General features: G+C 39.3%; 1 protein-coding gene and 1 pseudogene across 1 annotated transcript in view; both read left to right on the plus strand.

Moving 5' to 3' along the window:
- The first annotated feature begins 2,836 nt into the window (after positions 1–2,836).
- LOC103201576 lies at positions 2,837–3,685 on the plus strand (annotated as a pseudogene).
- A 9,893-nt stretch (positions 3,686–13,578) lies between these two features.
- TXLNB (taxilin beta) overlaps positions 13,579–27,775 on the plus strand; it is a 66,627-nt gene continuing 52,430 nt past the window's right edge. The window contains exons 1-2 of the mRNA XM_007946291.2: positions 13,579–14,020; positions 23,551–23,642. Of these exons, the coding sequence (XP_007944482.1) occupies positions 13,579–14,020; positions 23,551–23,642 (534 nt within the window). The remainder of the gene's footprint in view (positions 14,021–23,550; positions 23,643–27,775) is intronic.

Below are 27,775 nucleotides of genomic sequence, written 5' to 3' on the forward strand. Positions count from 1 at the left end.
AGCCTTCTGGTTAGCAGTCAAATGCCTTAGGCGCTATACCACCAGAGCTCCCATTTCTTCTTTAGTATCCCTGAAAGAAAAAAAAAATAAAATAACCGGGCCCTACTGGGTATTTCTCATGCAAGAGTTCCTTATTTTTCTAACTAGTACTTTTCATTACTGTTGGACAGCTATAATGGCTAAACCAATCTTCTTGACTCCAGTTTTCAAAAGGGGAGTATAAATACATTCTTACCCTCTTTCTTGGGAGCTCTGGTGCCATAGTGTCTGAAGCATTTGACTGCTAACCAGAAGGCTGGTGGTTCAAACCCACCAGCCTCTCCTCGGAAAGAAGGTCGGACAATCTACTTCGCAGTGATACTGCCTCGGAAACCCAAGGAGGGGTCGCTATGAGTCAGATCCAACTCAATGGCAATGGTTGTTGTTTTTGGACCCTGCATGTAACTGTGTCATTGTTCAGCAGCCTGCCATGCTCTGCCAACCTTTCAATAGACTTGAATTAATGGCCTGCCATGTGGTTTAGTAACATCAGGACTGTGCCATTTTATTTGTCAGCCTTGGGCTTGTTAGCCTCAGCAGCCAGTAGCGTTTGAGTGAAGAGATGCCTCTAGCTTCAGTGGGCCAGGAGCAAGAGGCAGAGCTGAAGCCCAAGGTCAAGGGGCTTTCACACACAGCCCCTAGAGCCTGGCACTTTGAACTCAGACCTCTAGTCTCCCGAACTGTAAGAGAATAAAACTCCTGTTTGTTAAGGCCATCCTATTTGTGGTATATTCTTGTCAGAGCGGCACTAGGTAACCAAAACAGGTAGTAAGGCCAACCAACCAAAACCAACCATTGCCGTGGAGTCGGACCCGACCCATAGCGACCCCTCCTTGGGTTTTCGAGGCAGTATCACTATGGAAGTAGATTGCCCAACCTTCCTTCCGAGAAGTGGCTGGTAGGTTTGAACTGCCAGCCTTCTGATTAGCAGTCAAGTGCCTTAGGCACTATGCTACCAGAGCAGGTAGTAAGGCATGATACTGTAAATAGATAATTTGAAGATCTTTTTTTTTCTTTTTCTTAATGACCAGAAAGAACAATTAAACCCATGGGTCCCCAAATCCTCTCCAAGTAGTCAAGTAATCCACCCCTCTCTCCACCCTTTCAGAATAACTGAGGATTATTCACTGGAGAAGCTGAGCCTGAAATGCTCTATACTCAAGGGCACGAGGCACAGAGGACAAAGATGAGGACATGTGATAGAGGGGTTGTGATTATTAAGTAGCTCTGTTAGTGCAGTAGTTAAGGTATTCAGCTGCTAACCAAAAGGTTGGTCATTTGAACCACCAGCTGCTTTGTGGATGAAAGATTAGACAGTCTACTTTCATAAAGATTTACAGCCTTGGAACCCTATAGGGCAGCTCTACCCTGTTCTACAGGGTCCCTATGAGTCAGAATTGACTTGATAGCAGTGGAGTTTATTCGGGGGTGGGGGAGAAGTTTGCTGTTGTTAGTTGCCATCAAGTCAGCTCCAAGTCATGACAACCCATATAACAAAATGAAATGCTGCCCAGTCTTGGGCTATCTTCATGATATGATAAAAAGGGAAAGAAAGTTAAAGACATGAATCTCCAGGTTTAAAACCCATTAAGTATCAACACAGTAAATGATTAAACCACACCACCCCCAAAAGAAAAAAAAAACTCACTGCCGTCAAGTTGAACCCAACTCATAGCGACCCCTCCTTGGGCTTCTGAGGTGGTATCCCTATGGAAGTAGATTGCCCAACCTTCCTTCCAAGGAGTGGCTGTTGGGTTTGAACCGCCAGCCTTCTGGTTAGCAGTCAAATGCCTTAAGCACTATGCTACCAGAGCTCCTACTAAATGATTAAAGACTCATATTAAATTTAATCATTGTGGAACTTCAGAATAGCAAGGATTAAGAGAAGATTCTAAAAGATCCAGAGAAGTAAAAAGATATAGATTATATACTCAGGATTAGGAACAAGAATAACATTGGGCTTTTAAGAGAAAAACTATCAACAAAAAGATAGTGAAACAATGTCTTAAAATTTTTGATTGAATGATTTTCAACCTAAAAGTCTATATTCAGCCAGACTGTCAATCAAGTAAGAATAGTACAGAAAAAAAGACATTTTCAGACATGCAAGTTCTTCCATAAATATTTTTCAGGAAGCCACTGGAGGATATGTTCCACCAAATGAGGAAGTAAACTGAGAAAGGAGAAGAATGGGAACCAGGAAAGAGGTGACAAGAATTCCCAGGATGACAGCAGGGGAAGTGCCAGAGCCACAGCTGTGCAGCAGGCCCAGAAAGCCACCAGTTCAGACAGGAGGAGGAGGTTGGAGTTCTGTGGGTATTTGCATATGGAGGTGATAGTTCCAAGAAAACATTGAATGCATAAATTCTCTGACATGTTTGGTCTTGAAGATAGTTGTGTAGGGAAACATTTTATGGAGTTCTTGGACACTTTGTGAAGAAAGAATATTGTTAATACTGACAAGTTAAAAAAAGAAAAAAGGTAAAACTTCAGGAAAATTAGAAAGTTGCAAAGAATAGAACTACAATCACAGTGTTCTATCTGGGTTAGCAATGAACATTATTTTAATAATGAAAACAGAATATGGATTTTTTTTAAATGAGATGTAATTTTACTTAAAAAAATAAAAGAAAAAAAATTTAAATCTTCATCTATCATTAAAGGAAGAAAATAGACAATGTCAAAAATTGATGACTTTGCCTGGTTTTCCTGTCCTATTCCTTCCATTGCCCTTTTCAAAGCTTAACTCAAGCCTGTTGCCCATTGGCCCACCACCACTTTTGACCTGACCCTAAAAATGCTGATGTGCAAAAGCAGATTAACTATAAAAAACAGTGAGAAAGCAGAAGAAATAGATGTGAAAGCAGAGGAATCCAACATTAATAAAGATTATTTTGCATAAACCTAAAGACTGAAAATTATAGAATATTATGAAAGAAAAGTAGAATTGGCAGCAGAAGAAAATTCAAATGCCCAACTTGAAGAGTCAAAAAAGACTCCAAGGCCTCCTAGTGAGAGATGGCCTTATCACTAAACCTTTTTGTTACAGAATAGAACTGTTCCATAGAGTTTTCTTGACTTTAATCTCTTAGAGAAGCAGCTCACAAGGCTTCCTTCCATGGCACTGATAGGTGGTTTCCAAAAGCCTAGCTTTAACTTAGTGCTGCTGCTGTTGTTGTTGGGTGCCATTGAGTCTGCTCCAACTCATAGTGACCCTACGTACAACAGAATGAAACACTGCCCTGTCGTGCACCATCCTTGCTATACCTGAGCCCATCACTGCAGCCACTGTGTCAATCCATCCTGTTTAGGGTTAGTATCCATCTTTTTAGGTTAGTAGTCAAGCACAAAACATTTGTGCCACCAGGGCTCGTAAATGAAGCAAAATAAAGGCCCAGAAATGTGGTGAAAGATACAACCAGGTACAAAGTCCTGCTAGAAAGGCTGAGCTTCCAGTGTTTTCACCAGTTAGTGTAACCTCAAATAATTGTTCGTTGCAGGAAATGGGATTTCCCTGTGGTGTAGGCTGTGATGCAAAAACATGATCCCTGTGAACAACATTGCTACCAAATAAGATGTTAATGTCCAAGTTGGTCAGGAGGCCTACCTTCTTGAAGAAATAACTGGTGGTGTTGAACTTTATAATAATAAAATTAAAAAAAAAAAAAGAGGTGTTGCATTGGGGTAAACTGTCAATGTCATGAGACAATGTGTGTGTGAACTGCTGTATGGAAAATAAATTTTCTCTGTAAACTTTTACCCAAATCACAATAATAAATAAATAATTTTTTTTTTTTTTTTTGCCATCAAATCAATTCCGACTCATAGTGACTCCTCCTGGGGTTTCCAAGGCAGGATCTCTACAGAAGTAGATTGCTCAGTCTTTTTTCTGAGGAGTAGCTGGTTGGTTTGAACCATCAGCCTTCCGGTTAGCAATCTTAGGCACTATGCCTTCCTACACTCTGAAAAGCCAATAGGATCTCATAGTCCAGCAGATGATGGCAGAAGTTCAGGGATCCTTACTGAATGTGAATGTCAACAGGAAGTTTTTGAACTAAGTCTTTAGGAACTGGAGTTCATGCCACTGCTCTACTGCTAGGATATGGAAGTTTCCGATAATTGAAGAACCAAGATGATCTCTATAACCTCCTCTTTGCTGTTCTAATATTGTTCTGTATTTATTAGTGGAATATCCTTCTGTAGTTAATGCCCTTGGCCTAATTAACAATGGGAGAAAATTTCACTTAAAATGACCAGCAACCTACTTTTAAATTATCTAAAAGCATCATAATTTTCTGTTGACTCTGCACCACGAAGGTGAAGAGATCAAATGGTGGTTTCATGAACTTCACCTAGTCTTCTGCTCTTTCTCTAGATCTAGTTATCTAGACTAGAGGGTTATGTGTATGGCATTCTCTGACTTTACACCTCACACTTTAGATTCAAAATGCATATAGGGCACACTTTCCTGCCAGCTGTAGTAGCTTCAGTGTTACCTATTTGGGCCTAGACGGTTTCCTCATCTGTAAATGTGATTTAAAATTCAAGTCACAAATATGTTTTCTTTGTTAAAACAACATGTTTTTGTTTGGGGGGTGGGTGGGAAATGATGCGTTGACAGACAGCAATACAGGCATTTTAATTACAAATAGAAAACCAAAAAAAACAAACCCACTACCACAGAGTTGATTCCAACTCATAGCATTCCTATAGATTGCAGAGTAGAACTGCTCCCATAGGGTTACCAAAGCTGTAAATCTTTACGTAAGCCTCATCTTTCTCCCATTGAACAGCTGGTGGGTTTGAACTTCCAACTTTTGGGTTAGCAGCACAACACCTTAATCACTGCACTACCAGAGCTCCTTAATTACAAATAAGAAAGTAAATTCCAGAAGAAATAGCTATACTAGTCAATTTCACTGCTAACCAGAAGGCTGGTGGCTCAAACCCACCAGCCACTCCTCAGAAGGAAGGTTGGGCAATCTACTTCCGTAGTGACACCTCCTCAGAAACCGAAGGAGGGGTTGCTATGAGTCGGGTCCGACTTGAGGGCAAACAACAACAACAACAGTCAAAAGTTATTACCTCTGGGGAGTAGGGAGACAAGGCAAAATATTTCTTGTTATAAATTTCTCTAGCATCATCTGGCTGCTTAAAAAACAGTTTTCTTATAATACTTGCATAAAAATTAAAATATTTTCAAAAAAAGAAACTTATTCCTGTGATATCTTGAATACTTAGAAGAGTAGCTTGTATTCTCTTAATTTTGATTTTATAAAAAAACACCGAGTTCCATTAATTGGTCTTCCTTATTTACCTGCCCCTGTTCCTTGCACATTTACCAGGCCATGAGGAGTTCTTGAGAGTCACGAGTTTTCTTCAAAACTTCTGTGCGTATTCATTTCAGTTATGATTGAAAAAGTACAAGCCTCATCTGCCTCATCTGGACAGTAACTGCATGACTGTAACTTTGGTACCTTCAAGTAGTATATGTGTATCTGTGTAGCACTACTTAATAATTGCAGACAAATAAGAACAGTAAATGATGCATTAGTATCATATGAAGGCTAAATGAAATCATGGCAAACGATTATGAATTAAACGTGTGCAACAATTTGAATGGGCCAATTGCTGAGGAATCCACACAGCACACTTCAGAGTACCAGGAACCCAAAAGGACTAGCAATCGTTGCACATTCATGCTGCTAGTAGCAATTTAGGTTCAGCAAAACATTACCTGTCATATAAAATTAATGTTGTTAATTCCAATTGTATTTATTGGTCTGCAATTTTTTTATATAATACAGTATAACCTGTGAAAGCCAGAACCTGTGTAAGGCAGAAATCTATCAGAGCAGGAAAATTCAAATATTTTCCACTAAAAAAAAACAGCAATAGAAAAGTGGTAAAACTATACCTTGTCAAAGGTGGAAAACTTGCAAGACCCAGAAAAACAAGACAGTCCCATCAAATTCCAGGTTTCACTGTATATGTATTAGATAGATGGTAGATATTATGTATAGGTTTTAAATTTACATTGTGTAAGAGCTATAAGCATAAAAGTTTATACCTATTTTTGTATTAGTACGTGTTGGTACAGATGATATAATAATTTTATTCAATCATGATGAGTTCTTTTCTCCTTTAAATGAATCTCAACATTTTAAAAGTTACTCCTTTGAAAGAATTTGTATATTACTTAAGTTTGAGAAGCACTGATTTATTGTTTTTATTACTGAGAGATCTGGTTGGGTCAGTTTGCTAATAGCCGGTAGCTAGTATTGGGCAGTAGGGAATGCCCAATAGGGCAGTTTCATGCCAAGAGAGATAATCTTCCTGTTGTCCCCCCCAATAGGTGGTACTGGTCCTTGGTCCAAACTATACCTTGCACCAAGTAGTAGGGCCAATTTCACTGTACCTTCATTCACAGACTTTGTTGTTGTTGTTGTTGTTATTTGCCGTCGAGTCAGCCCCGACTCATAGCGACCCCTCCTTGGGTTTCCGAGGCAGTTATCACTACGGAAGTAGGATTGCCCAACCTTCCTTCCGAGGAGTGGCTGGTGGGTTTGAACCGCCAGCCTTCTGGTTAGCAGTCAAGTGCCTTAGGCACTATGCTACCAGAGCTCCCCATTCACAGACTAAGGTAACTTTATACAGTAAGGACTGGTGTGGACCACATTCATCAGCAATAGAATCTGGGGAAAACAGCACTTGGATCTTCAAATCACAATGACCATTAATTTCCTGACTTTGTTGGTATTAAATTTAAAGGCAAAGCAAGTTGTGGGAAGTGCTTTGAGATTCCTATATGGAAATTAAGTATTTCCATCACATTTTCATTTATCTCTTTGAGTAACAAGACTCCCTAATATATTGATTGGTCACCACAAATTGAAATAAAGATAAAAATAAGTTGGTCCCAAATGTATATCCATTCAAAGAAACATGGCTTGCTGTTTTACCATGTGAAGGTTTATTATCCTTGGGCAATTATTGAACATTTTTACACCAGCATTCATAAATGTATACACATGTAAATTTTTACAGTATATGTGGGCAAATTTTAGGCAAATGCAATGCATATATTTACAATGATATGAGCAATAAAATGCTTAAGATTGTAAAGTCTATCTAAACTCTAATAAAAATATGCAATGCTTGGGAAACTGATCCAATGCAATTCAGTTTGGAATTACATTATTAACTTTGACATGCAACTAGAGGGAACATACTAGATGCAGATAGTGGGAGTAACAGATTTACATCTAGGTTATTTACTCTACATCCACTGATATTCATTCCTTTGCCATGTCCATAAGACCCTGGTCACCCAAACCCCAATGTCAGTAGATGCACTTGCCTTGCTCTGTGATGTCACTGTCTCCCAGAACCCCAGACCAACAAGGGCATCTGAAGGGGCTAGAACAGGCCAGACCAAGAGACCTTTAACAATGTGCTTGTGTGACAGGGAGAAAGGGATTGGGCAAATTGATTGTATCCACAGGTGATGGCTTGCTCCTCCTTGGTCAATAACTTTGAAAATTCCTTCCTGCCTTTGGTTTCCCTGACCTGCCCCCTTTCCTTGTTCCTATTACCACTTGCCTCATTACTGCTCGCTTTTATTTTTTTCTTTCTTTCTTCTTCCTGTTTCAGTTTAAGCATTCTCCAGTTTCTAGCCTCTCTTCTTAACACCTTCCCTGCTGCAAACTAAGAACTCTTAACTTTTAACTAATACTATTATCACACATAAAATATTAAAATTAATTTCTTAATATTGTTAAAATCCAATCAGTGCTCAAATTGCAATTATCTCACTACTGTGATGGTGCTTTTCTTTCCCCCCCACAACTTGTTTTTGAATCAGGATCCAAATAACATTCCCTTTGTGTGATTTGTTATGTCTCTCTTCATTAATAGTTTCTTCACTTCTTTTTCTTCTCTTCTTTGCAATGTATTTGTTGAGGAAACCAGGTGACTTCTTCTGTGGAGCTCCTCCCAGTCCAGATTTTGCTCAGCGCATCCTGTGATGGAACTTACCACATTCCTCTGTCTTCTGCTCTCTCTTGATCAGATTCAGGGATAATTTTTTTTTTTTTTTTTTAGGCAAAACAACTTCATCAGTGTTGTGTGGTATGTTCTTCCAACAGAAGGTAAATAATGTCTTTTGGTGTCTCCTTTTAAGATATTAGTCTCATTAGATATTCAATACCTAAATCTACTAATTCATTCAGAGTTCAAAATATTGATATTCTATCATTACTTCTTTGTTTATTAGTGAGAAAACATCTGAAAAGACAAAACATTTCTTAATCTATTATTTAGTTACCTCTTATCTAGAAGGCTGGCAGTTCAAACCCACCAGCCACTCCTCAGAAGGAAGGTTGGGCAATCTACTTACATAGTGATACCACTTTAGAAACCCAAGGAGGGGTCACTGTGAGTCGAGTCCGACTTCACAGCAGTGTATTTGGTTTTTTTATCATTCGTATAGGAAAGGCAAGATAATGCTTAATTTTTTTCTCTTGATGTACCAATTCTCACAGCAATGAAGTCATTCACCAGTTCCTCCAGTGATCAATTGGTCATTTAAAAAATATATATCATGGGTTTAAGCAATATAATTTCATTGTTTAAAAAATTTAGTCTGCAAATAGTTTTAATTTTCCTGAATTGAGCTTCTCAAAAAATATTTGCTCTCCTTTGGAAAAGGTGGTTGTCATTAGTGTTCTTGGCTATAAAAGGTTTGCATGGAATGAGGACTAAGACAAGAGATCAAGAAGAGACCACTGTTTCAGGCAAGTGGGTTATTGTTAAATTTCAAGGGTCGATTTTCCTTAGGTAGATGGGGTAGATACAGAGGTTTGCAGTGAGGGCATGCAGAGGCAACTGACATAGATATTCCTTAAATATTTTTTGTGATAAATGAAGAAGCAATGATAGTACTTGTTCTATGAAGGGTCATGGAATCTTGACAGTAACTCCAAAAAGTGGGCATAGTTATCATCTCCATTTACTAGACAACAAAATTGAGACACACAGGTCGAGCAATCCACTCAAGTATACACAGCTAGTAAGCTGTAGAAATTACTTTTCAAACTCAGAGTCTGGCTCCAGAGTCCCTTAAGCAATAGCACAAAGGAAAGAAAGAATCGAAGGAAGACTTTCTTTTGTATGTTTGTTTTTTTATGATAATGGAGATTTAATCATATTTATATATTGAGTCAAAGAAGCCAAGAAGAGAGAATAGCTGACTAATGAGATATATAGGAAACAAACAATAAGGCAACATGTAAGCGGATAAGATTGCTTTTCTTCTGAGCCTCGGAGCCAGTTAGCCAGTTTCATGGTCTCATGTTTTTCCTCTGGATCTTGATTGGAAAACAGAAGACAGGTCTCTCCAAGGTCCTAGGCATGGCAGGGAGTGGTGACGGGGAAAAGTTTGAAGACAAGGAAAATACTATTCCCCATCTAACCTCAGGGTAAAGATTCTACAAGTTAAACAATCTTTCTACAGGTAAGACTGACCACCTTTTGGAATAACTCCAGTGTGTTATTACCGTGCAGTCTTCTGTCTTTATTTTGTCCACCTTCACCTGAATTCCTTTCTGTTCCCCCATGGGGGTATGGGCCAGCATAAAAGGGTAGAAAGAGTTTGGGGTTGGATGCATTAGTTTCCTTTTGTTGCTATGAAAAGTTCACTACAAACTTAGTGGCTCAAAGCAACACAAATTTATCTTTCAGTTTTGGAGGTTATGAATCCAAAATGGGTTCACTAGACTGAAATCAAGGTGTTAGCAAGATTGTGACCCTTGGGGAGATTCCGTGGGAGAACCTGCTTCCTTGCCTTTCTAGTTTACGTTGGCTGCGTGCTTCCCTTGGCTTGTAGTGCTACATCACTCTTTTCTGTCATCTCTTAGAAGAAACCTTGTGATCACATTAGGTCCAACCTGGATAATCCAGGATAATCTCTCCATCTCAAGATTCTTAATTTTGTCACATCTGCAAAATTTCTTTGGCTATGTAAGTCACCATATTCACAAATTTCTGAGATTAGGACATGGATATCTTTAAGGGACCATTATACTACCTATCACAGAGGTATCATTATGGCCATTGGGTTCCCAAAAGAGGAGCACCAGTGTTCCTCTTCTGAATCTGCTTTGAAAAATCTGGATGGATATACTTTGGAAAAGTGTGGGAACACATTCTACAGAAACAGAATGGGGATGTAATTTGCATGTAGGTTGACAGCGAGGCCCTTTAAGGTGAATTGAGAAGAGGTTTTTTTCTAAGGAGCATGGGAGCTCTGGTAGCATAGTGCCTAAGGCACTTGACTGCTAACCAGAAGGCTGGCAGTTCAAACCCACCAGCCACTCCTCGGAAGGAAGATGGGCAATCTACCGTAGTGATACTGCCTCGGAAACCCAAGGTGGGGTCGCTATGAGTCGGGTCCGACTCGACGGCACATAACAACAACAACAACAACAACATGAATGAGCAGGTTGAAGGTTTGAGAAGGGTGGTGAAAGCTGTGTTGGAAGTAGGAAAGTTGCCAACTAAGGTGGAAAAAGTTGATTCCCCAAGGGCTTCTCTGAGATGAGAACACAGTTATCTGAGTTAGATGTGTGCTCTGAGGTCACGCCAATTACCAGAGGGGCCTCAAACCATGTGCATAAAGATGACACTAACCACAGTTCTAAAATATCCCTCTAAACTCGGATTTCACATTTTACGAGTAAACCAAGCAAAGACTCTGGAATCAAAGTGTTCCTACCATCTCCAGTTTGCTATGCCATTGTTTTTCTTTTTCATGAATCCTGTTAAGAAACCTGACACTAATTAGGCTAGCATAAGGAGGGAAAAAGGGAAGATGAATCATAAACCACACTGGAAATAAACCAAGAAATAAGAAAAACTGAACTCTGACCCAAAAACCACAATCGTGAAAAATTGCACTAGCAAAGGGGCTATTATAGACTCACAGTTTCAATTTTTAAAAAGACAAAACATGCAGGATCTGATAAGATCTATCAGCTGCTTCTCTTTTCTAAGACATTTTCCCAAGAGACAGCTACTGAAGCTTGGGTGTTATTTCTCTTTGCTGTGTCATAGGATGTTCCTTTCCCCACCCCCTCCCACCCTCTGCCAGTGCCCAAGTGTGTGTGTGTGTGTGTGTGTGTGTGTGTGTGTGTCTTTGGTTCCTCTCTTCCTGGGAAGAACAGGGCCTGGCCTGTCTCCTGTTGTCCCTGCTGCCCTGACTTGTTCTTTGCTGCCTTTTTCTTCTCCTTTCTCTCTCTGCTAGGCTTCTTGCCTTCTGGTAAGTATGACAAACATTCCCCCAAGCCCTGTGAGGAGACGCAGAGTGCAGTTTGTGGTATTCGAAACTTGTAACGTTGAGACTGCCAGTGAACTGTTAAAGAACTTTCCATTGTTTTATTTATAATTAAAATGTGTTGCTCAGGAAGGGATGTGCAGATAATGATCTGCTGGGACTGCCAGTACAAGTGAAGAATTCTCTCAGGGGAAAAACAACAACAAAAGAAGTAGGCAGTGAAGTTTATATACGATGAAATTTAGAAATTTTTTTGGGGGGGCTATAAAATTTATTAGGAAAGGGACAATTTAAAAGTAACAGAGTGCCTTTGCCTGTTTTTTTTTTTTCCTGTTGTTGATTTATCTTGAGGCTACTTTTAGGAATTGTGTTGCCTTATAGTTTGCAGTGACTCAGTTGTTCTGTTTTAAAGTAAATGTGGAACAGGAATTGAAGTATAGTCATGGAATCAAGCATAAAAATACAGCAATGATGAACGTTGCTCTTTATTCATTAGAAGAAAGACCAAATCTATACAAATAGAGCACTTGCATTTAGACTAACCACATTCAAACTCCTACAAACTCAGGCTTTTAATTAATTGCTTTGATGTTTGGATTACTTTCAATTTAATTTCATTCTAAAATAACCTCCCTAACACTTTAAAACCCACATGACTTAAGCCCGTAAATGCTTCCTGTTTTCAATTGATTTTAAAATTATTCTCTTTCCTTGATTTTCAAGGATAAAGTGCTAAACATCATGACTCCTTTTAGAAGAGCTTAAAATAACTCCTGGCTGGATAGCAGGTGCCATGTGTCTTTCTCCAAATTCAAGGGTGGGGGTGGAGTGGCAGGCCTAAGTTATTTATAAACGCGTGTGCCCAACAAGGAGAGGTCAGGATCAAGAAAAGTTCTGTGATGAAGACCATGAAGCTGTTTACTGCATCACTTGGTAATAGAATTGGTGAATTCGAATGAGTGAAAGTTAGTAAGTACCTGGTGAGCACCACAAGGTGGGTGGCAAAATGCGTATGTTGAACTTTCCATTCTTGGTGGCGCCCAAGCCTTTGACATCTACTGCCCTGAGAACAGGAAAAGGAAGCTATCTGGTGCAGTATGTTTTCTGTTTCATGCCACCACGGCAGCAAAACCTACATATTTTGAGAATCCTGCCATATTTTAATGCTGCTACTTAGCAATCTCACCATTAAATATCATTTGCAAATAAAATGCACCATAGCTGAAAGATATCCACTGCACATTCAGTCAGAAACTCTAGAATCTTTGACTCATTTTTCCCTCCCCCCTATTTCCTACAATCCCAGGTTATATCTGGATTACTTCCCTACTCTATCTCTTCCCTGTTCATTAAATATTGCTATTTCCTAAAATTACATAACGTATCCTAGTGCTTCTTGACTGAATAGAGAAAGCTGCGATGTTTTTTCGTAAAAGAAAGTCATTATATTTTATATCGGGACATGAGCATCATTATGTTTCCATACAAGTTGGTATTTATTGATACCTTCCTTCATTCTCTGCATTATTCCAAAAATGATGCTAATTTGAACTTCAGCAAAAGTGTTTGATGATTGATAATTATGTGCTACTTATCCAGGAAAAAGAAAATACCAGAAAAGCAAGAAAGTATATATCCAGTATAATCCTGCATTTATATCCAACTATTCATATTAATCAAATTTTGATTTATGGGTAAAAATAGAACTTAAGGATGAAATTGTTATAAATGATCTTTAATAGGTCCAATGGCTCTTATATTAAATGTTTTGATTTTGAAAGAAAACTAATACCATTTTCAACAGAAATATTTTAAATCCATACATCCATTTACTTTGAGTGATTGTGAATCTACATAGAATTTATAAGAGAATAACAACCACAAATTTATTATTCCAAGCAAAGTGACAAATATGGTCATGAAAAACAATAGCATGAAATACTCTTTTAATGTTAATAATAGGGAACGCTATTGATATTTAAAGACCAAAACCAAAAATATCCTGGTGATATGACTTGATTTGGAAAATGACTTCCAGCTATTCCTACCTTACTAACTGTAGTGTCAATGGTTCATGAAAATACATTCATTCTATGTCAGAAAGAATAATTAGTAGACGCTCATTTGGGGATATCCTTACTACTTACATGCAACCGGGTTATATGTACATTAAACCTAACTGTTTCTCATTAGATACTACTTGAAGTATGGAGACTAATCAACCTGTACAGCTCTCATCGGAAGCACAGCCAACCCCTCCAGGGGAGAGCTCCTCATCATTACCCAGTCAAAATGGCGTGGGGATGACAGATGGCCAGGATTCCCCAACTTTTCTCCAAGCATCAGAGAAAGAGGCAAGTGTGCAGCCTGAGAAAGGAGCTCATGATATCTCTGAAGAGTTGAATCGACAACTGGAAGACATTATAAACACATACGGGTCTGCTGTGGGCACAGCAGGGAAAGAGGATCCTGACAGTGCCAAGGAGCAGGCTGAGAATGCAGAATTGCCCAGCAATGAGGATGGGGACTGTGAGGAGACCACAGAAGTGACTGAAAGGGAGCCCACTGCTCCTGGAGAGCCATCTGCAGCCAAAGAGCCTATCAGCAATAAAGAGCAGAAACTGGAAAAGAAAATACTAAAAGGATTAGGCAAGTAGCTGTGTTCTAATATTTGAATTTTCTTTCTTTCAAACCTTTATAACAAAGGGGACTTCCTCTAACCTTTACTAAAAAGCCACATTCAGATATGTCTACCATTTGGATTGCGGCAATAGCTTCTTTCAAGTTCTCCCTGCGTTTTCTCTTGCTGTACTTGCCCCCAGCCCCTTCCCCTCACTACAGCCTAAGTGAACCCACCTACCCTCTCTCTTCAATGGCCCCTCAATGCTCTTAGGATAAAGATCTAAGCACTTAACATGGTCTTTAAGGCTCAAATGCTCTAACCCTAGCTTTATCTTACATCGCTCTACCCCACAACATCCCCATCCTGAACACTGTCCCTATCACCGCCACCACCAGCTTCTACTATTGTCAGTCTGATTCTTCTTTTACAGTTCTTTGAGCATGCCATGCTCCATCCCCCATAAGGTCTGTGCACACTCTGTTTTCTTTGCTTAGGAATATCTACCTCCTCTCCATCACTACATCCAATTCAGCCTTCTGGGTCCTTAACTCCTACTCATCACTTAATTCACAACTCAGATGGTATTTTCTTAATGCAATCCGAGATAAACTCTCGTTGTTGTTGTTGTTGTTATGTGCCGTCAAGTCGGCCCCGACTCATAGCGACCCCTCCTTGGGTTTCCGAGGCAGTATCACTGCGGAAGTAGGATTGCCCAACCTTCCTTCCGAGGACTGGCTGGTGGGTTTGAACTGCCAGCCTTCTGGTTAGCAGTCAAGTGCTTTAGCCACTATGCTACCAGAGCTCCCAGATAAACTCTTACTATTTTGTATTTTTAATGCACCATGTATTTTCTTTCATAGCACTTCTCAGTGTTTGAAATCACACATTTATTCTGTAATTATTTGGTTAATGTGTGTCTTCCTCCACCAGATCTTTTATCTCAAGGGCAGAGACAGTATGTGTATTTGTACACCATTGGATGCTTAGTGCCTAGGACAGTGAATGGCACATACTAGGTTTTCAACAAATATTTGTTACAAGAATGAATGAACAATTTTTCTAGAGAAAGAAAAACACCCCATCTCTCTAATTCTGGCACTATCTACAAGTTATGAAATTTTAACTGAGTGTGTTTGACCAGAACCAATGTTTGTGAATCTGAGTGCCTTGGTGAACCCACTCTAATTACATGAGTGTAGGCTGCTGGCCTCTCCATGGCATTCTACTGAACACCCTTAGCATATTCTTCTAAACACTGTATTATTTAAACTGCATTATGAGCTACAACAATATTTTTAGGCTAACCTAAACATACAACCACCAAAGTAAACATTCTTTCAATTGTTTGCAAGGGGTTTTAGCAGGCTTCTTGCTTAGTTAGCAATGAATTGGCACTGCACTAACATCTAGACCAATGCTGTAGATGCTTCACTGTGCATTTAGAATCAAGTGCAGAATTTGTCAAAGTTGCTGTTTGCAAACCCCACATACAGAGATCCAGAACTGGTGATCTGGAGTGGGGCCAGGCACTCTGGGTAATTTTGACATAAATGGAAGATTGTGGAAGCAATGATTTTGATGCTTCAGAAAGTGCTTCCTTGATTCTTTTGGAGCAAATATATAAAGTATCGGCTGCGGTCTTGTCTTTATAATCTATCTGGATGTTTCATAGAATTTAGCAAGTAGTTCATTCCTTACTTGAAGATATATCCTTAAAATTTGCTTATGCACATGATCAAAGAAGAGTCTTTAATTATTGAATGTTTGTCAGATAATACTTCCTTAGCTAGTATTTACAAGATGCTGAAATTTTCTTATTCTCTAGTTCACAATTTTCCAAAGTGTTGTACTTTGGGTTCTTGGAGGTTTCAGACAAAGTTATATAGTTTTTTCACTACCCAAATTCTCAGACCTTTTATATATATTCAATGAAAATCTCCATAGTGCTAGTTATAGTTTACAGAATTCCCTAAACTTATTGGACAACAAGACCCTTTAGTGATAGAACATTTGGAATATTTAGGAAATGTCTCTACAACACAAGTGCTCAGAACCTGTTTTTCTTTTAGAGGCTGCATAATTTTCCACAACCAACATGCTACACATTGGAACAGGTGGGAAAAACATTTTTAAAATCTCTTTAGCTAGTACAATCATTTTCTCCTTGGCATCAGAGTTGAAACAAAAATGGATTCCCATTAGACAGCATCCTATTAATAACGGAAGCATCCCTCTTGCCTTCCCTTTCCCTCTACCCTAGGCTCACAAGTGTCTCATTAAATACATCTTTGCCAACATTAGGAGCTCTGCACAAGCACCATATATGATAAAACCATGATAAAATATAAATGCCAGTAACCAGCCGCCGTTGAATCAGGTCCAACTCATGGCAACCCCAGGAGTTTCAGAGTAGAAGTGTACTCCACAGGGTTTTCAACGGTTATGATCTTTCGGAAGTGAATCACCAGGCCTTTCTTCCAAGATGCCTCTTAGTGGAATATACCTTTTGACACTGATGTTGATGACTGATTAATTAGGAAGTCATAAGCTCAAAGGATAAACCTAGGAGAAAAACAAGGCTGATCAACAAGTCCATTCTATCCCATGAGAGAAGTCATAAAGACCCAAGGTCAGACTTGAAGTTACTAATATTATGAGACAGAAGTACACAGAAACAACTGGAATAAAGTTCATGGATTTCATATTTCTCCTCACAGGTGAGGTTCAGTTCTACCCGCTGAACGGTGCCTTGATTAGGCTGTGTTATTTTGAGGCATCTTCAGACATTCATTTATCTACTCTTCTTTAGAGAGCACTTTCCCAGATGATCTGTTTCATCCATTTTAGTTTGATTCTTAGTTTCACTCTGAGAGGGTACTAACCTGTTGTTTTGATACAAATGCTAGATTTTATGGAAGAGACAGCTGGAGACCAAAAGAATTCAAGTGAAAGAGGAATCCACAGAGACTGAAAATTCTAGAGTAGATGCCTAGGGAATTGAGAATTTAGGCCAGATTCTGAAAGAGAGGTGGGGTTGGAGAAGTAGATGGAAGGGAAGAGAAAGATTAGCACTCTCTTCTGCTAGGGCAGAGAATGTGTTATTAAAATGTACCTGCTCCCTCTGATATTTTTCTTTTTTATTGTAAGATTTTGTTTTCTCTGAAATAATTTCCTCATTATTGTTGTCAGTCAACCCCAAAATCATGGTGACCTCATGTACAATGAAATAAAACATTATCCAGTCATACACCATCCCTATTAACAGTTGGGAACCTGTTGTGATTCATAGGGTTTTCTTTGGCTGATTTTCAGAAGTAGATCATCAGGCCTTTCTTCATAGTCCATCTTAGTCAAGAAACTCTGCTGAGAACTGTTAAGCATCATAGCCAACGCATAAGCTGTCACTGAAAGATGACTGACAGCTCTATACAAGGTGCATTGGCAGAAACTGAACCCAGGTCCCCTGCATGGAAGGCAAGAATTCTACAACTAAAGCACCAATGCCTCCCTCATTATTAGACTCCTTGAGTTATTTTTTTGTTTTGTTTTGTTTCTTTTTTTAACAAAATAGTCTTTATAGTTATAACCAAGAAATGTCTAATAGTTTAAACACATTATCAACTGGCCTAATAAGAAGTCTGGGTCCAATTCCCAAATGAGTGAGAAGCCAAAGTCCCGAGTGTCACTAAAATACAAACAATATAAAATATTAGCTAAATGGAAAGCAATTTGACCAGAAAACATAATATTTTCAAGACTGATAGATGCATTTTAAAAAAAAGAAGAAGAAAAAAAACACCTTGGGACCAAGTTGATTTTGAATCATGGCACCCCCATGTGTTATAGACTAGAACTGCTCCATAGGGTTTTCTTGGCTGTAATCTTGACAGAAGATCACCAGCCCTTACTTCCACATTACTTCTGGGTAGGTTTGAATGGCCAACTGCCAACCTTTTAGTTAGTACTTGAGTGCAGACTGTCTGTGTCACCAGCGACCTGGAGAGAGGCATTACAACCAAGTTAAACAACAAACAGTAAGGGGAAAGAGAATCTTTACAAATCTAAAAAGTGGACCAAACATTTTAGGAAGAAAAATATACCACCAAAACAATGTTAACTTATGTTGTTTTTGTTATTTAAATCAAGCTAAAATGGCTAATGATATCTTTGTCATGGAACCTTCGAATCTTAAACGCTGAACTTAGAATCTACTGTGTCAATCTACTAGCCTTATAATCCGGGATATTGAGGCCCAGAGAACTTACAAGCCTTCCAAAAATGTTACTCAACTAGCTCATGGTGGAGTCAGTTTTAGAACCCAGGTCCCAATCTTTTTTCTCTTGAAAGATATAGATAGATCTTTAGGAAATATTTTTATCGCACTCTGTATTTTTAAATTGTGTTAAAAGGAACACAAAACTAACATTGAAATATGAACCTGGGTCTAACACTTAAAATAGAACATTCTCAATCTTTCCCTTTTTTAAGTTTCTGCCACAACACGTGGAAATTATGATGGGGAAGAAAGGCACATAACAGAGAAACAAGAAGAAACTTTAGCCCCAAAGCCCTAAAAAACAGTTTTGGAAGAGAAAGTACATATTTTGGAACACTCATTAAATCTGCATAAATTGTCACCAAACTTAGTGTAAACAATCAACCCTCATGCTAGACGTTTCCGAAAACTCCTAATGCACATGTCTACAGTGGCTGTAGTTGTCTTCATTTAAGTTTACTGATTTTTTTATATAAACATAATTCCTTCGTAGTCCAATATTCCTTCAGTCTCCATCTGTGCCAGTGACCACAACATCTCTGACATGCTGCTCTTGCTGCACAGGGGGTTCGGCTCTCACATAGACTTACTACCAAGCTGAGCACTTGGCAGTACGGTGGCCATATGCCCGCCACAGGCCTTCCCCAACTTTAATGGGAAAGAAACGAGGTTGGCTTTGGAATGACACTTTGATGAGAACACAGTTGATCCCCTCCTGATAAAGTGTCCCTGAATGAGGCTGGTTTTCCTCTTGTGTCTGGCACTGTGACTAAGTGACCTCACTTTCATGGAGCTGTGATTATAGACTTTCTTACAAGATGAGCAGTGTCTTTGTCTGTTTCCTTCCTCCACAATAATTCCACATAGCACCTATAGTCCAGCAAATTCAATGGATGCTTAAAGAATAACTCTCTGATGTCACAAGTTTTTGAGTTCCGCACATACCTGTTTCCAATTACTTGGCTTTTTTGTTGAAGACAAAATTAATTTTTGAAGGATAGGCTGGCGGTTCAAATCCACCAGCCACTCCTTGGAAGGAAGGTTGGGCATTCCTACTTCCGTAGTGATACTGCCTCGGAAACCCAAGGAGGGGTCGCTATGAGTCGGGGCCGACTAGATGGCAAATAACAACAACAACAGGTTGATACATGTGAATATTAACCTTCTATACAAAAATAACAGAATATTGTAGCAAAAAAGAGGCTTTCGTAAGTGTTAAGATTAAAATAAAACAAAACCCTCTTCTCATAGGTAAGGAAACAGAACCTAGGCAAAGAATAGTTAATTCAGGAAGAGAGACCCATTGGACTCAATGAATTGTTTCTCTCTCCAGCAAACCAGACATGTGATGGTTTCTGTGGCTGGACTCACACTGAAAGGTATCTTAGTACATTTTTAATGTCACAGGTGAGAGGGAGACCAGTCTTTCCTCTGCTTGGTCACAAAGTGTTATTCAGAATTGTATTAAATTCATTGACTTGATTCAAGTTTGTGCTAGTTGGCTTTGTTTTGTTACATTATTATCAGCATTCACTGAACACTTACCATGGCCAAATATTGTGCTAGACCCTGGGTCCAAACTGGTAACAGTAAGGTCTCTTGACTTTAATAAATGATCTCTAATCCAGGACAGGAGTTCTGGTGATGCACTGATTAAGGCATTCAGCTGCTAACCAAAAGGTCAACAGTTTGAACCCACCAGCCTCTCCATGGGAAAACGGTGAGGCAGACAGCTTCTGTAAAGATGTACAGCCTTGGAAACCCTATGGGCAATTCAACTCTGGCTACAGGATCAGAACTGACTTGATGGCAGTGGGTTTGGTTGCTTTTGGTAACCTAGGACAGCAGTCTTCATGTGCGCATCTTCCACAAATGGAAAAGCAAAGAATTCACTTAGGCAATGCAAAATGATCCCTGCTCCAACAGGGATAACGCAGCCCAGCTGGGGTGGAGCCCCAGTGGATATCAGCTGCAAAGGGCAACACATTAGGCCACGGTTTATAATTGGAGAGCTGATAGAGGAACTGATGGTACTCACCTTCTCCCGTCTTAGGCTGTCTATAATTTGAACTGACTCACTGAGCAAACATAGGCCAAAACAACTGTTAGAAATGAGGTCATTTTCTTAAAAAGAAAAAAAAAAAAAAAGCTTCCCTTCATTTCTCTAGGTTTTCCTGATTTCAAAATTCTACCAGGAGTGGAGTCGTTTAGGGCAGGTGACTGACTTTGGATTCAAGCCTTGGCTCTGCCAGCACAAACTATGTAAACGTGGATTTCTCTGCACCTTAGGTTATTGATATTTAAAATTAACCAGTCAGTCTGGATGCTCTTTGAAGTCCCTTTCATACCTAAACTTTGATTCCACATCGATTTCCAGATTTAGCAAAAATACAGGATAATAAGTTAAATTTGAATTTCAGATAAACAATGAATATGTTTTAGTGTTTAAGTATGTTTTACTCAATATTTGGGACATATTTGTAATTTAAAAAAATTACTCATTGTCTTCCTGAAATTTGAATTTAACTGGACTGTTGTATATCCTGCAGCAACCACAATTCCATGGCATATCTGCCTCTCCAGGAGAAAAATAAATATTACAGCAAAGAGGAAATACTTATTCTCGAGGAAAAGGTTATCGAAATTGTTAATATTCTTAAGCAGAATTACATCAGGAAACATGGGTTCTGCCACAAGGCCTACTGTTTGACCTCCCTACATTGATTACACAGAATGGGTGTCACAGCTGGTGAGGAGGGGGGAAGACTCCAGAGTGCCACTCCTCCTTCCCAACACTCAGCCCAATGGGTACATAAAGTTAGGGTTTCCAGGCACAACAGAAAAGCAAACAGGGCAATCTGAGCTGAAAAAGACAAAAGGAAGAATAATAGAGAAATAAAAGAATAAAACTGAGATTACTCTTTGTGGTAGTTCAGTTTGTGTGTCAGCTTGGCTGGGCCTGGTTGAGTGGCTAGGCAGCTGGATGTAGTTATTCCCCATGATGAGACTGGTAATCAACTCCATGGTGGAAACTACTGGAGCAGCTGAGTAGCTGCCTTGGGGATGTGGTCTGCTTCTAGTGTATAAGAAGCAGCTTTGAGAGAGGTCTCTAGTTTTGGGCACACATGGACCCTGCATGTAGCTTTGTCTTTATTTAACAGCCTGCCATGTTTTCTGCTGATTTTGGGACTGTCTTTGTACTTGAACTAGTGGCCTGCTATATTGTTTGGTAATACTGTTACTGTGCCATTTTATTTGTTGACCTTGCACTTGTTAGCCCCAGCAGCCAGCAGCTCCCTGAGTGAAGAGATACCTCTATCTCCAGTGGGCTGGGAGCAAGAGGCAGAGCTAAAGTCTAAGGTCGAGGGGCTTTCACTCAGACCCTAGAGCCTGGAATTTTGAACTCAGACTTCTAGCCTCCAAAACTGTAAGAGAATAAACTCCTGTTTGTTAAAGCCATCCACCTGTGGTATTTCTGTTAGAGTGCCATGAAGTAACCAAAACACTGTTAAATAATAATTTAGGTGATATTATGGTTTGAATTGTGTCCCCTCCAAAAGATATGTTGAAATTCTAATGCCCTGGTACCTATGAATGTGACCTTGTTTAGAAATGGGGCCTTTGGAGATGTTTTCAGCTAAGATAACATGAGGTCATATTGGAGCAGGGTGATCTTATTCCAATATGGGTGATTTTCTTATGAAAGGGGAAAAGAGACACAAAGGGAGACAGAGGCTGGGATTTGAAGCCATGTGTCTACAAGTCAAGGAAAACCAAAGATCTCTGGCTGTCATTAGAAGCTAGGAGAGAGACATGGAACAGATTCTTCCTCAGAACCCTTAAAATGAATCAATATGGCCAACACATCACTTTTAGACTCCCAGCCTCCAGAATTGTGACACAGTAAGCCACCCAATCTGTAGTACTCTGTGACAGCAGCCTGGGAAACTAATATGAATGAGTTTAAAAATACAGTGTAAACTCCAGCTAGGGACACAAAATGAAACTGCTAATAGACTTTAAGACCTAGGTGGGGAAAATGAATACCTGAAAGGGCTAGAGCCCCAAACAGAGAGACACAAGGGCCCTCCACATCTTGGGTCTGTTCTCCATCTACATCAATTTTGTTCTCTGTTTGGTAGGAAATATGGTCAGGGTTAATCCCACGCAAAAAGAATGGGTTTATGTACAGAAATGAAAGAATCAGTTTGCAAAAGAGAGGTAAGAGATACTAGACCAAAAAACCACAGAAAAAAAATGGGCAAACCAAACTATCCAATTTCTTTGTCTCTGACTGGAATTCTAGTTACTCTAGTGCAACACTGGCCATTACATGCTAATCAGAAATTTTGATTATGTTTACTATTATTGTTTAGGAAAATAGGTGTTGTGTTCTGATACTTTGTCATGCTGTGGTGGCTTGCACGTTGTTGTGATGCTGGCAGCTATGCCACTGGTATCTCAAATAACACCAAGGTCACCTACGGTGGACAGATTTCAACAAATTTTCCAGACTAAGACAGACTAGGAAGAAAAGCCAGCAATCTCCTTCCAAAAGTTAGCAGATGGAAACCTTATGGGTAGCAATGAACTGTGAGGCTGGCAAAGAATATTGAGTATACCATGGACTACCAGAGGAACAAATGAATCAGCATTAGAAGAAATAAAGTTGGAATGGTGCTTTGAAGCAAACATGGTGAAACTTCATCTTGCTCACTTTGGGCACATACATCATCAGAAAAGATTGGTCCCTAAAAAAGGCCATCATGTTTGGTAAAGGAGAGAATCAGCCAAAATGAGGGAAACCTTCAATGAGATGGATTAATACAACAGCCAAGACAATGGGCTCAAGCATATCAAAGATAATGAAGATGGCTCAAGATGGGGCAATAATATTTCATTCTGTTACACAAAAGTTTGCCATGAGTCAGAGCTGACTTGATGGCAACTAACAACAACAAAAACAACTTGAACATGTGGATTCTTGGGATAAAATTTTGGAGATTACTGTTGCAGTAGGCATTAACTACAAATCTATCATGAGCCTCGACACTGTACTACATATTTTTCCAAACATCTCAGCTAATTCTCACTTACTCTGTAAGGTAGACGGCATCTATTTTTACAGAAAGAAAGAATTGTATCTGAGGCTCCAATAGTTTAAGTGGCTCAGCCTAGGTTGGGTAATAACAAGTGATGAGTCAACCTGAGATTCTAGCCCAGATCGTGTGACTGAAAGTTCAATGCTTATTTATAAAAATGTCTTTGTTTTTTTTTAAGGCAAAGAAGCCAACCTCCTAATGCAAAATCTGAACAAGTTGCACACACCTGAAGAAAAGCTTGATTTTTTATTCAAGAAGTATGTGGAGTTGGTAAGATCTTTGACTGTCTCTTAACGTAAGAAAGACACATGCTGTGGTTTGAGCTCAGAAAAGGGGACCATTAGTTCTTCATGTACATCCTTTCTAGCCCATGGTTGGGTACCTCAAAGAAACCAAGTCTAGAATTCATAAAAGTTGAAGTCTTTTTTTCAAAAAAGGAAAAGACAAACTGAAGGGTAACAGCAAAAAGGAAAAAGAGGGTTAGAACTAGAGGGTACTCTATCTTCAATTATGTGTATAATTTTAGAGGTAGGAGAGAAAAAAACAAAAAAATATAATAACCCACTGTCATCAAGTAATTCCACCTCACAGCGATCCTATAGTCACTAGGAGTAGAACTGCCCCAATAGGGTTTCCAAGGCTGTAAATGTTTTTAGAACCAGACTGCCTCATCTTTCTCTCACAGAGTGGCTGGTAGGTTTGAACCATGCATCTTTTAGTTAGCAGCCAAATACATTAACCACTATGCTATCAGAGATCCTCAGGACAGACAAGTATAGATAATTTAAAATTGTGGCTCTTTCAAAGCTCCTTTTAGCCTTCCAATAGAACAGAAATACACTTGACATAATGACAAACAAATCTTCCAATTCAGTTCTTGTAACCAAGTTTTTGAGGGAGCCCCTCCAGAAGGCAGAAGGTTGAGTTAATCCCACCCTTCATTTTGGGACACATTCTCATCAGGTCTGGCCAACTGACTGATTGATTGATTGATCCTCTTTGATTGATATCTTGTTTCCTTCCCTCACTACTGCAAAATGCTTGACATGGGTTATTTCGTGCCTGGTTCTGGGTCCTGCCTCTCAATAATTTAGGACCACAGGGAGCAAGGGAAGACATTGCCAGTCACCAGAGACTCCATGAAGTGGACTGTCCACTCACCAGTACTTTAGAATTGGCCAGCTAGAGAACAGGGAAGGGTTTAGTACAACTAGCATCTCTGCTTTCAAATGAGCTCTCACACCCACCTGCTGATGTGAAGATGAAACAAAACCAAAAATGGGACTTCTAAAGTCTGTGTGCTACCCTGGGAATATTTGAGTCCCCAGATGGGAGACGGCATAATTCTAGTAAATTTAGGCAGTTTGCTCCTCTTTCATTTCTGCTTCTACCCTTAAAAAAAAAATTCCCTTATTTACTTCTTTTGGAGAAGCAAGGAGCTCTGCTAGGGCAGTGGTTAATGCATCAGACCGCTAAACAAAAGGCCAGGGTTGGAACCCAGCACCTGCTCTGCAGGGGAAGATGAGCAGTCTGCTTCCACAAAGATTTATGGAAACCAAACCCTATGGGTTGTAATCAATTGGATGGAAGTGGGTTTGGTTTGCATTTTTGGCTTTGGGGAAGTAGTGACAGGAAAATGAAATTTAAGTTCATACATAGAAAAAAAAAAACCTCTTCCTGTCGTAGGTTGATCTATCCTGGAAGATGCATGGGCTCCTTCTGAAATCCTGGAACTAATTTTCTATTGTCAATTTTGTCCAAAACTGAATAAACTCAGGTCCGCAAACACATCAGGTCCCTGCTTACATCTTATCCCTGTGGAGAGAGTAGAGTTAAATGAGTGACTCATTTGCTTTGTTTTCCCCTCTTATTTTAGGCCTGTGGGGTTCTGATGGCACAGTGGTTAAGGCATTCAGCCTCTAACCAAAAGGTGGGTAGTTAGAACCCACCAGCCACTCCGTGGGAGAGAGATGAGGCAGTCTGCTTCTGTAAAGATTTACAGCCTTGGCAACCATAGGGGGCAGTTCTACTCTGTCCTGTAGGGTCACTCTGAGTCGAACCGACTGGATGGCACAGGGTTGTTTCAGTTTTAGTCCTGCAATCCCGTTTGTTCTGCCTCACTCCCTTCCTTCCTTCCATCTTGTGGCATCTGTAGTGCTAAACTGACATGCAGTAAATCCAAAAAGATTCTGAAGCTACAAGTGACTGGCTGATTGCTCATTTTCACCAACAATACTTTAAAATTATTTTTTAATCACGCAAACTACATTATAATGATCTAAGAAGAATGCTGAATACATGAAGCAAAATTACGTATAATTCCACTATCTAAATCATGAACTTAAATTCATGTTCCTTTCCTGTTCTGCTGTGTATGCAAAGATAATTTTTATTATAATTATCATCATAAAGTACATACAAATTTGGGATCTGGGGTTTTGGGTTCATATTACACACATTTTCCCACGTAATTCATGGTCTTCATAATTATATCTCATAAAACCTGTCATATTCCATTAAGTGGAATATATCCACTGGTTCTCTAATTTGAGTACATTTAAATTCCTCCCACTGTTTGCTTTACCAAATATTGCTGCAGTGAACATCATCACACACAGAGTTGTTCTTCTCCTCTGTTATGACCTTAGGGAAAAGTTCTAGAAATGGGACTAGGAAATTAAACGGTATGAATACTTTTTGGTTTTAAAACTTTATGGCCCTGTTTCTTTCTAAAAGAGTGGTAGAAATTTACAAAGCAAGTAGTAGTGTAGCAGTTGTATTGCAACTTGCTGTTGCTGTTGTTACATGCCATCAAGTCGGACCTGACTCATAGCAACCCCTCCTTGGGTTTTCGAGGCGGTATCACTGCAGAAGTAGATTGTCCAACCTTCCTTCTGAGGAGTGGCTGGTGGGTTTGAACTGCCAGCCTTCTGGTTAGCAGTCAAGTGCCTTAGGCACTAGGCTACCAGAGCTCCTGGCTATTATTCATCTATTAGCTATTTTGATGGCAGAAAATAAATTAGGTATCAGAATAATATCTTTCCCCCAAAATTTGGTCTCCCACTCTCATCTATGCATCCTTGCTTTTATCAATATTTCCACATCATTTCCCTTTGGTTCTTTCCACTTCTCTCCTCATTCCAAGGCCATTCACATTTAGTTTCTAGTGATGTGTTCTGTACTCGGCTGGACTCAGAAGCATTCTGGACTAGCATGGGAAGCCATTTATGGCACTGCAGCCCCCACAGGAGTTCACTGGAGTAGAATCACTTCTCTAGTCTGTCCAAGATTTCCTCCATGGTCCAGGGCTGCACCCACTCACACCCCAGCAAAGCAGTCACCCTCATAGATGTTAATTTTCAAGAAATCCTATTCTATTCAATCCTAATTTACTATACTTTGGCATTTGTGTTGTGTCCTGTAATAAACTTTAAGACTCCAAAGATCATTCTAGAAAAAATAACAGAACATTTTGACCAGAAATTAATTAATTAATTACATTTCCTTTTCAGATAGGAAAAAATATAAGGAATTTCACTTTTTAGCATAGAGACCAAAACCTATTTCTCTGCCCACTGATCTGGATACTAACAGAAAATGTCTGGAACACAAGTTTTAACATAGAATGAATCATCAGATTCAAAGCTGTGAATCAAACCGCCATTCTAGTTCACTCATCCTTACAGAATCTGAATCCTGTAATATTATCTCCTATTTTAGTCATTAATAACTAATGATAGGTTAATTAGTTAACAAGAACATCTTATGACTAAATTAAGAAATGATCTGGGAGAATTTTTTTTTTTTTAAATTTCCTTAACTTCAACATAGTTAAAACAACATCACAAGCATTATTTTAATTTGGTACTAGTACTTGGCATTAATTTTACTTTTTTTACTTACTAGGAAGCAAGAGAAACTGTAGATAAAAACCGTGTATGAGTGTCACAACTGTACAGAAGAGCCACGTCTGAGCTCATTATTAAACCACAAAGCCAGCATTTGGCTAAAAGTTGACTCTGTTGCAAAATATTTGTTCTCATTAAGAAACCCCATACACGGCCAACAAACACATGAAGAAATGTTCATGATCATTAGCCATTAGAGAGATGCAAATCAACACAACAATGAGATACTATCTTGCCCCAACACTAGTAGCAAAGTTCAACAAGATAGAAAATAACAAACGCTGGCAAGGATATGGAGAGATTAGGACTCTCCTGCACTGCTGGTAGGACTGTAAAATGGTACAACTGCTGTGGAAAGCAGTATGGCAATTCCTTCAAAAACTGGAATTAGAAATACCATTTGATCCAGCCATTCCATTACTAGGTATATATCCTAAAGAAGTGAGAGCCATGACAAGAACAGACATATGCACACCCATGTTCATTGCAGCACTA

The sequence above is a fragment of the Orycteropus afer genome, unplaced genomic scaffold, assembly GCF_000298275.1.
Source record: "Orycteropus afer afer isolate SDZICR_OR568_19922 unplaced genomic scaffold, OryAfe1.0 scaffold00155, whole genome shotgun sequence".
In the NCBI taxonomy this organism is placed as follows: Eukaryota; Metazoa; Chordata; class Mammalia; order Tubulidentata; family Orycteropodidae; genus Orycteropus; species Orycteropus afer.